We start from the raw sequence: 16,476 nt of genomic DNA on the forward strand, positions 1-16,476 counted from the left end.
ATCTCCCAACAGGCCAGCTTTCCACATCTGGCATCAGCTGCAAACATGATCTACACGTCAAAGTCTAAGGAAGCCAATCTCACTCGGAGGCCAACTGCAGAGATGAGTTTATCTACCCCAGTGTAGTTATTTATCTTCCCTGTGTTCTGTCCTTTCAATCCTTTCCCTTTCTGCCTCCTTTTTTTTTTTTTTCTTTCTTTTTCTTTTTTTTTCTTTTTCTTTTTATGCTCTTCAGCTCCAGGACCACTTTGGCTAATTTCATGTTCCCTCCCTCTTCCATCCGGACTGAACGGATTCAGAGTTACTTGGCATTGCTTTGCTAATCCAGCAACTCAACAAATATTCACGGACTACCTCAGTGGTCCTTGAATTTTTATGTATCCCTTTGCGTGTCCAAGTCCAGGGTATGACTTTGGTAAAGGCAGAGTCTGAATGTTTATGTAATGGGAGGGGAAAAAAAAACAAAAAGAAAACACTTCGCTTCCTTGGCTAGCTACCTGATGAAAAGGCTGAAATCTAAGAAGCCCTGTGGTTAATTAAGAGAGAGAGACTGTGAGCACAACAGGAAGGAGCCACAGACCCAGTGGCAAAGGTTGAGTTTTTCTATCGCAAGCACACTTCTTCCCCAGAACGGTCTCTCCCTGAAAGCTGCTGACAGGGCTTTGGCAAAGTCTCACCCTCCCGCTCCCTGATCAGCTAAGCCCTATTTTATGTTTAACTCACTCCTGAGGAGGAGGGGAAGGGTGGGGATGCGGTGTTTATAAGGAGCTGCGACAGTATTCTCGTCAGTCCTCTTCCTCCAGCTCAGCCTCCCCTCTGGAGCCCTTATCCCATCCCCTTGTTTCCGCGTCCCTCCTTGAGTGGCTGGTGGGGAACGTGAATGGAGAGGAAAGAGGCAGGAAGCCAGAGGGGGGTGTGAGAAAAAACGAAAACAGGCTGCCAAGCCAGGGAATTCCTCCCAATTTGAAAAGGAAGTCAGCTGACCTTCATTAGTTAGGTAAATTTAACAACCTTTTATGCGTAATATTTGACTTTGGAAACAAAAATGAACTTTGCGGAGGAAGAGGACGCTAAGAGGTACTGCATTAAAACGAAACATGTGGCCATAATCTGTGTGGTGGTGGTGGCAGTGGGATTAATTGTAGGACTTTCCGTGGGCTTGACCAGGTGCAGCAGCTCCACGGGGGACGCCGGGCAGGGCCCAGCTCCGGTTCCCTCTGAAGCTCCTTCCCCGGAGAGCCCACCGGAGGACCAAGGGGTCTGCCCTGCCGGAGAAGACGAAAGTGGAGACTGGAAAAACTTCAGGCTGCCGGACTACATCAACCCATTGCACTACGACTTGGAGGTGAAGCCTCTGCTGGAGGAGGACACGTACACAGGCAGCGTGACCATCTCCATCAACGTGAGCTCGCCCACCCGGTACCTGTGGCTGCACCTGCGGGAGACCAGGATCACCCAGCTCCCGGAGCTGAAGAGGTCCTCCGGGGAGCAGGTGCCAGTCAGGCGGTGCTTCGAGTACAAAAAGCAGGAGTATGTGGTAATGGAGGCAGAAGAAGAGCTTGCCCCCGGCAGTGGCGAGAATGCCTACCTCCTGACCTTGAAGTTCGCAGGCTGGCTGAACGGCTCGCTCGTGGGATTTTACAGAACGACGTATGAGGAGGACGGACAAATCAAGTAAATATTCATTTTTGTTTTATTTACCCTCAGCTCACATATTTGCTTTCCATTTCTCTCCCTTTCCTTTTCACTTTCCACCTTTTAATTGTTTTGTGGTCTGTTATCTAAACCTGGTTTCAATTCTGCCTGTCTGCCTGGGGGACAAAAACTCTTTGCCCTGTGGTATTTTCAAAGCCTATGGGAAAACCTGAATGTACAGAGTGAGCTTCATGGAGTCCAAAGAATCAGCGTAAGTCTTTAATTTCATCAGGAAAAATCATAATGTACTACATCCTGTCAGAACGCTGAAACTACTTACAGAAACTACCTCCGGTTTTTAAAATACATGTGTTTAGTAAATTTCACTGCCACGGTCCTCCATTATATGACAATGATTTAAAAGTGAACTTTAAAAAAATATATTACACTAGGGCGCCTGGGTGGCTCAGTGGGTTAAAGCCTCTGCCTTTAGCTCAGCTCATGATCTCAGGGTCCTGTGATCAAGCTCCGCATTGGGCTCTCTGCTCAGCAGGGAGCCTGCTTCTCTCTCTCTCTCTCTCTTTCTCTCTCTCTCTCTGCCTACTTGTGATCCCTGCTGTCAAATGAATAAATAAAATCTTTAAAAAAAATTACACTAAATTTAAGAGAAAGTCAGTAAATGTCCATTATAATTTTGAGTCTTTTAGTGGAGAAGGGATGTTGAAAGTGTATGTAAAATCCATAGAATTGTCTTTGTGTCTTTATCTAGGAAGGAAGGCAGAAGTCTGTCTTTCTTGTACAGCCAGAACAATGATCCACACATAAGCTTTTAATAAACACTCATTGAGTTCACACATTAGTGGCAGCGTATGGATAACTCTTTGGGCTTATTGTCCATCATACAATATGCGACGGTAATGCTAAGCCTTTTGCAACATAAACGATATATCAAGTAATTGAGGATATAAAGATATATCAAGTAATTAATATATGTCTTTTTGCATTTCTGTGTCTAGCAAAGATGGTTACTTGCCTTGACAATCTATCAGTTGCTATTAGTAGAACTATGTTAAGGCATAAATTCTCTCAATGAATTAAAAAAAAAAAACACTTCACTCTGTGGTGTGGGTCTTGCATCAGGAAGGAAGGCTACACTGAGGTATCAGTGAACTTGAAATTGCTTTGACCTTTGCTTATGTGGATTCTTGACAGGCAAATCATTAAGAACCTTAGTGTCCGGGCGCCTGGGTGGCTCAGTCATGAAGTGTCTGCCTTTGGCTCAGGTCATGATCCCAGGATCCTAGAATCCAGCCATGCATAAGGCTCCCTGTTCAGCGGAAAGCCTGCTTCCCCTTCTCCCATTCTCCCTGCCTGTGTTCCCTCTCTCACTGTCTCTCTATCAAATAAATACAATCTGTTAAAAAAAAAAAAAGAGAGAGAGAGAGAAAAGAAACCTTAGTATCACAGTTCAGCAATATGAGTCTGGGGCCAGCTCACTGAATATCCCTTCCCTATGTTGTTTTAAGCATCTTACAGAGCAAAGTAAAGCTTTTGGTCAAAATTCTTCCCATTGTTTGCCAGAGAGACCCAGGGACTAAAATGAAATGTTTAAGTACCCCTATATTACTGTAGGATACACTAACAAACTGAATCGAAATGATAGTTTGAAAAAATACTTGAAGGGAACAGGCTCATATACTGTATCTCTATCTTAATATCACTAGCAATAAAACAGTCTTTATTGTTGACATACTTTTTTGTGTTTATAAAAACTAAAAATAATGAAAGCATGGAAAGTTATAAAGAAGGAAAATCAAAAGAAACTATAAAGAGAAACTTCACATCCAATGGTAACTTCGGTTACATGTTAATAAGTGCTTTTTTAGGCAATCAAATTATAATTATACAATGTCTATGTATTTGTTTATATACCTTTTTGACTTCATATAAGGATTTCCTCTCATTCTGCCATATTTTCAAGAATCTGATTTTAAAAGGCTGTGCGCGGGGCGCCTGGGTGGCTCAGTGGGTTAAGCCGCTGCCTTCGGCTCAGGTCATGATCCCAGGTCCTGGGTTCGAGCCCCACATTGGGCTTTCTGCTCAGCAGGGAGCCTGCTTCCTCCTCTCTTTCTGCCTGCCTCTCTGCTTACTTGTGATTTCTCTCTGTCAAATAAATAAATAAAATCTTTAAAAAAAAAAAAAAAATAAAAGGCTGTGCGTGAATGCACTGTTAATTTTTAAAGACCTGTTTCCTAATACTGGATATTTAAATTGCTTTCAGGATTTATTAGAATAAAAGCATCAGAAAAGAACATAGTTGGAACAAACCTTTAAGTATACATCTGTTTACTTCCTTATGTTAGGTTATATTCAATAAAATAGAATTGCTGGGTCAAAGAGTACAAATATATCAAGAAACTTATAACATTTATTTTGTTTACTTCATAAATAACACACATTCACTCCAGAAAACTTGGAAAACAGAGAAAATTGTATCCCTGAAGTATAATCATTATTAATATTTAGGTAGATATTCTTCCAGTATTTTTCTGAATACAGATGAAGATGGCATTGTGTTGGACATTGTATTGTATAACATGTTTTTACGATATATCAACACTTTAACATGGTTGGGTAGATGATTTAATGGATACATGATAGTCTATCATATGAATATAATGTACTTTATTCCACTTTTCCATTAAATTTGGACATTTAAGTGCCTCCTACTTTTTACTTTTTTTATAAACACCTAGGAAAATATAACAACATTCTTATAAAAATATGTATAACATTTTCCAATAATTCTATAGGAAAATTCCTAGGGCATTGGCCCAAACTGCATACGTGTGGATGCATGCAATTGTGTTTATGTATACAGGTATATACATATGTATATATGTGCATGCACCTATGTGTGTCTCCAAACTGACTTTCAAAAATATATCCCAAATTACATTTCTACAAATAATGAATAAAAGTGCCTATTTCTCTGAGCTTCACTAAGGATTTAATGAGTTTTTAAAGCATTCCCAATTTGGGAGAGAAAGGCATAATATGAGGAAAAATATCCACCTTCAAGAGATTCTAAAAATTCATTAGTTGAACTGAAGACAAGTCAAAACTTTCAAGTGATTATTGCAAAGTCTTTAAAATTGTTCCTTGGGTTGAGACAGTAGGCACTTCATCTGAGTAAAGCCACCAAATTATAAAAATTCTATACACGGGGCACTTGGGTGGCTCAGTGGGTTAAAGCCTCTGCCTTCGGCTCAGGTCATGATCCCAGGGTCCTGGGATCGAGCCCCGCATTGGACTCTCTGTTCAGCAGGGAGCCTGCTTCCTCCTCTCTCTCTCTGCCTGCCTCTCTGCCTACTTGTGATCTCTGTCTGTCAAATAAAATAAATAAAAATCTTTAAAAAAAAAAAATCTCTCTCTGCCTGCCTCTCTGCCTGCTTGTGATCTCTCTCTGTCAAATGAATAGATAAAATCTTTAAAAAAAAAAAATTCTATACACTACAGGAAGGCCAAAAAATATGGAAGAAGATTCCATTAGTAAATTTCTCTTATGGACTTTACACGTTTGAGAAAGCATTATATACTTAAATATATAGTATTCATTTGACTCTGAATTATTTTACTGTACCAATAAATTTTACCATAAAATACATATACTTGAGAGCTGATCTGAAAAGTGGCCGTCCTAATGGCTGGCCAGCAAATACCGAGTTACAGAAGACTGGTGAGGGAGGCAGGCTCAGGTGGGTTCTCCTGGAGGACTGGTCACCCTGAGCTCAGCAGCTGTCCTTGGTAGCAGTTGAGGCTCTCAGGTTACCCAGCACGCGGCTACTGCTGCCCTGTACATGTGGTTTTGAAACAGTTCTGCACATACTCAGTAACCTCATTTAGGCTAAATGGAACACTCTTTGTTTTTCTTGTTATGAAATATTTTAAGCATATAAGGAGAGTCCATTGTTCTTTTTTTTTTTTTTTTTGCAAGCCCATAAATAACTTTTTTGACAGTGCAGGTCTGTGGGGGTTCTCATCCCCAGCACCCACGTAAGGATGCAGGAGTGAATTTACTGGGAGCAGCATTTTCTTTCCTATTACATGGTGAGCTGCGTACTATTTGATGCTGATACAATTTAAAATGCCATCATAGCAATACATTTTTAAGCGTGCAGTCAAAGTATATTTCCTGACACTTCTGTAAAATTCAACTCCAGGGCTGAATATTCACAGTTGCCTGTTATCATCAGGATGTTACCGTTGCAAACACAACGCAAACTAAACATGAGTGTGCTCAGTAGTAACCAAAATTATTTGATTCCTGCAAATACAACCAGGACTTGACCTTGAACTTCAAAGGGAGGAGTCAACTCTCTGGGCTTCTTATCCTTAAAATTTAGAGGCAAGAGGGGAGTTGGAGAAGAAGGTAGGGCCAGGTTAGAGCTCCCTGGCAATGACAGCCGTATCATCTTGCTGGGGACAGAGTTGTACTGAGGCTTAGGACTAGAAAGTCTGAGAAGCTTAGAAGTTGCTTCCCTACTCTGGTCTGTTCCTTATGATTGGAAGAAGCCACTTCTAAAAGGATTGGAAGTTTTGGAGTGTTTTTCTGCCCACACCACCAATACACTCCACACTCTCACTGTGTTCTGTAGCATTTCCAGTTGCTCTCTTCCCAAGCAGAGTTCCCCTCTCCTCACATCTCCAAAGTGCATACTATTTTCTTCTCTCCAAGGGCTAGCATTTCCTTCTCAGTGTTTGGACTACCCTTACACAGCATTTTCCAACTTGCTATTTCACAGAGTTCCAGTTGTATAGGATATTAATAGCTATTGCCAGAAAAAAAAAAAAAGCAGGGGAGGGATTTTGTGGCCAAATTCATTTGGGCAAAAATACTAAATATAAAAATGATGTTTCTTTCTTCCTTCCTTTTTTTTTTTAAATGATGGGACTTCTGAGAGACTTTTATGTAATACCCATTCTGAACCTCTAGAGGCTACCATGAATCTCTGGAGTATGCAGTTTCCCAACTGTACAAGACTGTGGAATCTTCCATGGTTGGGAGTTGGGCTGTCCCTCTCTTGCTCACTAACTAGCACAGTGAATACTTAAATATTGCTGAATGAATGTAGAGAAACATTTTCACATACAGGCTCTCACATGACTAATGTCCTCTGGTACATGCTGGGATATGCTACAGAGTCCCAGCCCTTTTCCCATTGAGGAGCCCAATTTCCACCAATAACCTCTCCATCTTCCCACTCAGTCAGGATGGACATTTTTTCCTTGGTTCCTTTTCTCCCCATCTCCTTTAATGGAAGAGGAATTGATAAAAATCCTTTTTTTTTTTTTTTTTTTTTTTACTTTGGGAAGCAGTCTTCATATTTTAAGGACTGAGAATCATTGGAATTAAGAGGAATTATAGGAATTTACAAGAAGGACAGATGTTTTCTAGTTTGGGTTTTCTGGGCGTTTACAGCATTGCTAGGATTGAAGCCAAATTCTGATACAATAGGGGAGTTGCAAAAGGCAACGGCAAGTAAGAACATAAAAGCAGGTAAAAAGGAAAGGCACTAAATCCAAAAAATAGAGCGAGGATAAGAAATTAGTTTGTAGAAGAGGTTTATATGGAGAGGCTAGCTAAATATAACTCTGGAAAACCTGTCAGGGAAAAGAAAGAAAGGATAGCCAATGGCAGGCTTGTAGGAAAAATTAACCGGTGCCTATTTAGGTGGATGGTGAAGGAAAGAGCTAAATCCATGTGTGGGTATATGGGAGATACTGCAGTGATCCTGGAGAGAGAAGATGGGATCAGGTAGGATGGTGATTTCAGAGCAGTCAGAAGAGGACAAAATGGAGAAAATAGGAGGTAACATGGTCAAGATTTGCAGATTAACTGACTGCAGGAAAGGGGTGTGTTAGTTATGGACATAGATTGGCCCAGATATCGGATCTGATAGCTCACACAGTTACCTGATCCTGGAAATAGAAGAGAAGAACCATGTTTAGGAGGGAAGGTCATGAGTTTGTTGTCAGATGCCTGTCAGGCATCCAGGAAGACACGTCCAGTAGGCATTTGGATAAATAAGTCTGAAGCACAAGGTTAGGGCTTATGAGAAAGATTAGGAGTCAAGTGGAAGCACAGCAGGAGGGAAACCAGTGAGATGGTCTTAGTTAATGTTCACATGTAGGGATCTGTATACTCATTGGTGGATTTGAGCTTGACATTTGAGTTGTATGTCAGTTTATTCATTATATTCTCAGATTGATATGTTGAGTTATCAGTTTAAGAATAGATTTTTTGTTTGTTTTTGTTTTTGTTTTTGTCTTGTTACAACTTGTTGCTGGAAGCTTGGGAATTTCTTTTATTTTGGAAGCAAGGGAAAAAAAGGAAATTTAACTTGATCTTGAACGCCATTATATAGAAAAAAATCAACTGGAAAATAAATTTAAATGATTAAATGGTTCATTCAAACCACCACAGAAATATGCTAGGGTCTGGGGCACCTGGGTGGCTCAGTCAGTTAAGCATCTGACTCTTGGTTTCAGCTTGGGTCATGATCTCAGTGTCCTGGGAACAGAGCCCAACACTGGGCTCCCTGCTCAGTGGGGAGTCTGCTTCTCCCTTTCCCTCCCCCTCCCCCTTGTTCACACACACGTGCTTTCTTTCTCTCTCTGTCTCTGTCAAGTAAATATATCCTTAAAAAAATACACTGGAGTCTGAATAATCTAGATGGGTTTTCTTGCATCAGTCAGCTCCCCTGCTTAATTCTGGAACCCTTTACTTAGTCTGCACAGACTCTTAGCAATTGTGGGTGCCTCCCCTCCATCAAATGGCCTTTGTTTAAGATTTTCACCCAGACCTTGCCCTTTCTTTTGCTGGCTTAAGTTACTAAATTGCTGAACATAGCCCGAGAATCTTCATTGGAAACAGTGCACCAGATGATTTATGAGGTAATCAAGTAATTCTTTTCAAAGTTGACTCAGAGTCAACTTGGTCTGTGACTTGCATCCTCACCTCCTCTTTTTCCAGCTTTCTCTAAAGTCACCTTGAATTGATGTGCTCAGAGAAGTCAGAGGGATTTCTTTCCTTTTGTAAATTAATAAGCTACACAGAATTGTATTTTTAATGTACTGGGTTTAGTAAGTGACTTATTAACATGACATAGGGAGGCCCCTATGGAAAAATGGTTGAGCTCAGCACATTTGCCTGGGATTATAATTATTCAGGACATGCTCAGGAGTCACTCCTGAACATGCTGTGCTCTCAGCCAGGCTTTTCCCATTAATTTGCAGCACAACGCATCCAATTCTAAAAAGCAGACGTTTTAATTGTCAAATAAAACCTCCCCAAAGAAGTTATGTTCTAAAGTTGTTTTGCATCTCATATACTTTGTTTTAAAATTTGTAAATGTTTGGAAAACTTCAGTAACTTTGGGTGGAATTTAGGATATAGAAATAGGGGCTTTTGAGTTATACAGGAGTTTGTGAGAAAAAAATCACAAGTTACCATTGAAAGATATCATTATATTGCCGATGGTATTTACACACTGAGTGCTTTTGTTACAGTACAGCTACTCCCGTTTAATGGATGAATTTTGGAGTCTGTTCATTGTGGAACATGCATTCACAGAAAGCATAGTTAGCCTTCTGAAGTCAAAGAAAATTGATGAGATGTATCCTAATCCTAGCATGTAAATGTAAAGGGAATTTCAAATATATTACTAGGTGTGGTCTACCCCTTCTCACCCCCACATAACCCTGGGAAGAGGCCAGATGTACTTTGGCAACCAGGTTTGATAAATCAGGACACTAAGAATCAGTATGCTTTGTGACTGGTACAAGATCACATTTTAAAGAGCTGAAGTAGGCTTGGAATCTAGGGATTTTTACTCTAAGAAGAGGGTTTTCCCCGGGGCATCTGGGTGGCTCAGTTGGTTAAGCATCTGACTCTTGATTTCAGCTCAGGTCATGATCTCTGGGAGGGATCCCAGGATGGAACCCCACATTGGGCTTCCTGCTCAATGGAGAGTCTGCTTCTCCCTCTGCCTCTTTGCCAACCCCCTCCCCCTGGTGTAGTATCTCTCTCAGATAACTGAATAAAATCTTTAAAAATGAAAAAAGAAGAGGGTTTTCCCCTCTTTCCCCCTCAAATCATATTGGCTCTGCACTCTTAAAAAAACAAACAAACAAACAAAAACAACAGTACATATGTGATAACCCTTCTGGTTGTTGAATGGAACTTTACCTACATCAATTACTGTAATTGAGCGGGACTTGGTGTGATTAATGTTCACTGACAGGACCACCAAGATGGACCAAACACATGACACAGACACAACACCGACACCGTTCTGTTCCATTTCCAAAGACAGTTTCCAAGATACTCTAATTTAGGGAGACAATTTTTGTGTACAATCAAGCACAACCTCTTTTTAAAGAGCTAAGGTGAGGAACCACTGAAAGTTCTCTCTGTTGGGTACTTGGGGGTATGAACTTTAGCACAGAGCAGAGACTGAAACAGAGCATTTGGAAACCTACCAGTGGCTCTTGCTTTGGAAAGTGGACTCCCACTTCCTCCTCACCCTGACCCTCCACCCTCTCTCTCAACCTCTCTGACTTGTGTGTGCGCGCGCGCACACACACACACACACACACACACACACACACACACACACTCTCCTACTCCCAAATTAGTTAGCTGGCTTATTTCCGAAGTGTGACTAAACTGAAACAGTCTTGCAGAGAGTGATTTTTCCTTTTCTTCTGCCTCTGGAAGAAACCAGAAGCCAGAAGAATTCAGAAGAAAAGGCAGCTGACTAAACATCAGGCTGGAGCTTGCTGGAGCTTTTTGTAAAACCTTAGTACCCTGGGAAAGTGTGCAGGTTTCTTTGTATCCTATGTGTTTGAGATTCTCTACAGTCTGCACAGTGTTAGAAACTTAACTGACTAAGCTGTTATCATCACAAAAACTAATCAGTAATGACTCTACAGAAGAATAAATTCTCGAGGCTCTTCTGGATCAGTTATCTTGAAAGAATTTCAAACTTACAGAAAAATTACAAGAATAGTACAAAGAACTCCTAGAAACATTTTACTCAGATTCACCAATTGTTAACGTTTTGTCCTACTTCCCCTCCCACCCCATGCCTCTGTCTCTTTGTCTCTTTCTCCCTTTAGAGTATTGGACACATTATTTCCCTTTCATCTTAACATTCAATATGTATTTTTTAAGTACAGGGACATTCTCCAACGTAAGCCTGGTGCAGTTATCAAAATCAGAAAATTTAACATTGATAATCATATAATTATCTAATCCATGGTTATAATCAAATATCATCAATTAACTCGAAAATGCCCTTCTGAGCTGTTTTTTCTCAGTCCAGGATCCAACCTGGATTCAAGCATTGCACTTAAGGTTATGCCTTTTTTAGATTCCTGCAACCTGGAACAGTCCCTTAGCCTATCTTTGCCTTTCACAACCCTAATATTTTTGAAGAGTACAGGCCAGTTATTTTGAGAATATGCCTCAATTTTAGTTTATCTGACTTTCCTCATGATTTAAAAATACAAGTTAAGCAGTTTTTGTCAGAAATGTCACAGAAGTGGTGCTGGGTCCCTCTCAGGAAATCCTATCAGGAGGCAGATGACATTGGTTTGTTCTGCGATTAGTGATGCTGTCATTGATCATTTGCTTCAGATGGTGCCTGACATTTTCTCCACTGCAAAGTTACAGTTTTTCTCGTTTTGAGTAATTTTTAGAGACATTCTTTGAAACTACTCAGATACCCCTTTCTTCATCAAACGGTCACCCTCTTGTTTTGGTATCCACTGATGATTTTTCTAAAGCCACCATTCCTCCTAAAATCACTAATAGGCAATCTACTGTTTAAAAAAAAAAGGAAAAAAAAAAAACACAAACAAACCCAGCTTTCCTTTCCTTCCCCCACCTCCCAATATACATACCAGAACAAGGATTCATGGATTCTTATTTTAGTCAGTGGGTTATAATTTTATTATTTATTTTGACATTCTAATTTCCCCAGATTTGACCTAGTCCACTCGAGCGGGCTTCTGTGTCCTTTGACTTGTTCCTATGATTCCTTGATAACTTCCTTCCTTTGGGGCAAAGTAAATTGTTCCAGGATCATCTTTGGACTTTTCCTGACTCATCACTGGAATCGGCCATTCCTCTAAGGAGTCTGGTTCCTTTTAGTAGAGAGTGGTATTTAGAAATCATCATCTGGGAATTCGATGTGCTCATTTGCTACAAGCTTGTCAGTGCTGCTAGTTCTGCTCAGCAGACAGAACTAGGAAATATATGTCTCAGTTTGGATTTTTTTAGTCATCTACCTATATCTACACAAAAAATCGTTGCATTTACACCAAACCCACAATTATAATTCAATACCAAGGGTACATTCTAGTCTTTCCCCTTTACAGGGTTGTAACTCTTTTCCCCAACAGTGAGAAGCCTGCCTTCCATTATCTTTATTTTTTTTCTTTCATTTGCTCAAGCCTAGAATACAGAAAAGGTTGTTTCTGAATTGCTAACTATACCATTGCAAAATACCACTTACTTGCTACAACTTAATGTTCATTTACAATGATTTTTTGGTAGAATTTATATATGTTAAACACACAAATCTAATGGACACAATTCAATGAATTTTGACAAATGCATATGTCTTAGTTACCCACAACCCTTATAAGATATAGATGTTTTTTCAGTCATCCCAGCAAGTTCCCTCCCTCAGTCAATTGTCTCCCAAAAGTCAGCCACTTTTCTGGTTTTAATTTTTACAGATCAGGTTTCTTGGCTGAGCATTTAGCAAGTAATTTTTATATCTAGGGAGTTTTGTTTTTTAAAGAAATTCAAAAATATTTTAAGTTCTTATAGATGGATGTTGACCTATGGCATATTATTTCCCAGATAAATTAATGTATATAATACATTCTTGAACCAAAATGAAATACAGATGCTTACCATGGCCCCTGCTGACCAGCTAAACTCTCCTGTGGTCCCAGTCCCTTTGGTTCACTGGACTTCAGCCACGCTGGACACCTTTCAGGTCTTCAACCATATTAAGTTCTTTTCCACTCTAGCAACTGGGCCTTTGCTGTTTTCTGCTAGAATACATTTTTCTTATGCTTACCCTGTATGGTTTTTTTTCATCATTCAAATCTCAGCAAAACATTACCTACTCCTAGAGATTATGCCTGAATCTTTTACCTAATGGAGCTCACAATTTTTCCTAGGTTCTTCTCTGTCGCTTCCCCTGTTTTATTTTCCATATATCTCTCATCACTCTCCTGATGTGTTTATTTAGTCTTTGTTATTTCTTCAGCCCCTAGGATAAAGCCTGGCAAATGTGTTTGTGTGTGTGGAGCTAGGGCAGGGGAGGGGTATGGGAGGAAAGGGTTCAGTAAGAATTGGATGAAGGAAAGATCTAATGATTTAGCTTGGTATTCTTTTTCGTATACCCGAAGGACAAAATATTTTCCTCACTCAAATTGTTAATGAAAATGTCAACATTGCTTTCTTTCTTCCCTAATTTTTACTTTGCTTACTCTTCTAATGAGCAGATAGACAATAGCTTACAATGATATAACCACGTGTAAAAATATATGTTCTTTTATTTTTCTGAGCAGTTACTCAGAAAAGAATATTTCCACTTTGAAATGTTGGAAACATTAAACATCAACATTTTAATTTACATGAGCATTTGTCTAGTTAGAGCCATAAAAAAAAAAAAGCTGTCTCTTTTCAAAAGCAGGTTTTTAGCCTGGCCAAAGGTTGTTTCACCTAGGAGATTACTCAGAGCTTTTTGTTTGCGTGGAAATGAAATTGGAATTTGTCCCTGGTGCAACATAAATAAGAAAGAATGTGTCATGAGGGACAGGAGCTGGGGATTCTGGAAGATACTCCTCTGCTCTGTGACAGGACACAGCTGTTCCCTCTCACAAGGACAATTAGAAACAAGTCCTTGAGTTTGGCTTTGCGTTTACCTACTTGTTGCTCAATGGCTTTCGGGTAGAAAGAGTGATAGCTCCTAATTGGACTTATTTTTGCTTATCTATGTTTCACAGATTTTTAATTATGGCACCAAAATAGTAAATGATTCATACAAAAGATTGCAAGCAGTTTCCAGACATTCATTTCTTTGTTAACCTGAAAATTCCAAAAAGACCGTGACAACTATTTGATTGTTTTCTGGATGGAAGGTCATTTTAAGAAATGCAGTATAATCACCTAGTGGTTATAATTATATGCAGTTGTAATCACACAGTTGACTTTTTGTATAGGAATAGAAACACAAGGGCTGTCAGAAGAGGTGACGTGTATTTTGTTTGTGTGTTTGTTTCTAAGGAGCATAGCGGCCACTGATCACGAACCAACAGATGCCAGAAAATCCTTCCCTTGTTTTGATGAGCCCAACAAAAAGGCAACTTACACAATATCCATCATCCACCCCAAAGAATATCAGGCAGTTTCAAATATGCCAGTGGAGGTAAGCCCTTTATATACATTTTTGTTTATGCAGATTGTCTATTTATAGTATCAGGTAAGTTATCTTCTTTTGCTATGAGAGAACCCACTGAATTCTAAAATTAAACCTGCTCTCACAGTTCATTTAGAGGCCTGAAAATGCACTTTGGCAATCTCTCTTCTTTGATTTCTAAAAATCTCTAACCTCGCATATCATAGGTCAGAAAGCCATGGCTTGGCTCCAAACAAGAATTAATATAGTAGACACTCCTCAGATAGGCTGTGCTTAACTGAATGAATCCCCTAGTTCTAACAGACTAATAACCAACTCAATGAAGGAGAGGCTTTAAAATATTCCGGGACCCAGTCATTCTTCCTGCTTTTCAGTTGAATATAAGCCCAGTGTTTAAGATAGAGCTACTGCAAAAACCTATTGGAGGACAGAATCCAAGTCCAGGACAACCCATGCCCATAGATTTTCTAGTAAACGAGTATTGCTCATGAAATGTTAACAAAAAATAGGGTCCAGCAATTTTTGTCTATATAATTGCTGGCATAAGGCTTTTTCTCCTATTACCCTCAATCACAGAATGAGTAATGCAGCCAACTGAAGTTTCATTACCTAAAGATGAGGGTTATTGTACCTTATACCTATAATAAATGCACATATTGACATGTAAAAAGGTTGGGCTCATCCTTAGATAAAATGTCATCTACCTAATACCAGAAAAACATCTTGCCTAAGTTGTATCTCCCGTCTTTCTGATCTGCTATCTGAAATGTCATCATTGACATTGATCCCTTTTAATGATAAATATTCCTCCAAAAAGCATGAACCAAATAAAGCAAACCAAAGCTTTGAGAGGGTTAACAAGTAAATCACTGGCAGCTATCTGCACCTCCCAATGTGAATTCGTTTATCAGTTTGTTTTCTTCTGGTGTTGGTCACCCAACCCATTGAGTTTTGACTGGAGAAGAAAGAGGAGAGGATAAACTTAAAGTCTGACCCACTAATCTAGATGACTGGGTCAGGGTAAAAGGCCCTTTGAATGTTCCATCTGGAAGGAGGAGGGCAGACGGGAGGAGAGAGGATGCAAACCTTACCAGCTTCTGCTTTAGACCTCCCAAATGATCTTTGCATTTTGCAGTGTATTTCCTTCCCCATCACTCATTCCAGACAGTAGTCCTGGTAGAAGAAGAATATTCTGGGTCATTAGGAGATCAAAATTGATGCTGCTAATTCTTACTGTAGAGTAACTTTGCTGACGCTTGCACGTTTTTCTCCCGGCACTTGCCCTCGCAGGCTTATTTGTCAAGGAGCACTGATTCTAATCCAGCCTTCCTCACTTAATTCCCCAAGAAGGCTTCCCAGCTTCCCCCCAGTGGTGACTTATTATGTGGCTTCAGGGCCCATGGAAGTATTGAAACAATGGTAGCAGGAGTTGGGCAAGTATCCATGGATAGAGTTGGACTGGTGATTGGCGGTGAGAAGGCAATGCTGGCATGGACAGCAAACTAGACAGGTGGAATCAGTAGTGACATCAAGGAATGAAATCCTTCTTTCTGTCCGTGGTAACCAAGGCAGTGACTTTAGTGATGATGACACCTTGGGTCTTTGATGGAGACCCCGGCGATGGAAAAGAGAACCCATCATCCTGCTATGGCTGGTACAGCGACTGCCCTCCCATGCTCCCTCGGAGCACGAGCCTTTCTTCATTGATGGAGCTGGTCTCCCCTCAAATTATGGTCAGGATTATGGTCAGGATCATGTATTAATGCAGAAAGACAAACTCCTGCATCACAGTCAAAGTTCTGTACTTCCTTGGGAAACCTCATATAGCACACAGCCGAATCACTCTTTCACAGGACTAAAAATAAATGCCTTTTCCTTCCGTCTTTTTCTTTTATCACCATTCAGGAGTAAGAAGAAATGTTATCCCTAAGCTCTGACAGACTGGACTGAAAAGCCAGACTTGGAGAAATAATTTGTTTGTTGGGTACATGATTAATCTTTTGATCAACAAAAGGTGATCTTTTGTTTTCAATAGAAAGAAGAGTCGATGGACGATAGATGGAATAGAACAACTTTCAGGAAGTCTGTCCCTATGAGCACTTACCTGGTGTGCTTTGCTGTACATCAGTTTGACCGTGTTGAGAGACTGTCAAAGCAGGGAATACCTGTGAGTCACATTATACTTTTTAAGATTTCCTACCTATGCGTTTGTGATTAATTGTCTATGGTTTTTGAACAGTTTTTCTCCTCACATAACAGATGGGGAAAGCCCATTAGTTCTCGGGATCTGTGAGCCTGATGATAGATACACTGAACAATCCAGAACATCGTAAGC

At 40.1% G+C, this 16,476-nt stretch overlaps 1 protein-coding gene across 1 annotated transcript in view; it reads left to right on the top strand.

The window, feature by feature from the left end:
- The first annotated feature begins 775 nt into the window (after positions 1-775).
- ENPEP (glutamyl aminopeptidase) overlaps positions 776-16,476 on the top strand; it is an 82,845-nt gene continuing 67,144 nt past the window's right edge. Inside the window, exons 1-3 of the mRNA XM_047718219.1 lie at positions 776-1,674; positions 14,009-14,150; positions 16,177-16,308. Of these exons, the coding sequence (XP_047574175.1) occupies positions 1,046-1,674; positions 14,009-14,150; positions 16,177-16,308 (903 nt within the window). The 5' untranslated portion in view covers positions 776-1,045. The remainder of the gene's footprint in view (positions 1,675-14,008; positions 14,151-16,176; positions 16,309-16,476) is intronic.

Source organism: Lutra lutra, chromosome 2 (genome assembly GCF_902655055.1).
Source record: "Lutra lutra chromosome 2, mLutLut1.2, whole genome shotgun sequence".
NCBI classification, from domain to species: domain Eukaryota; kingdom Metazoa; phylum Chordata; class Mammalia; order Carnivora; family Mustelidae; genus Lutra; species Lutra lutra.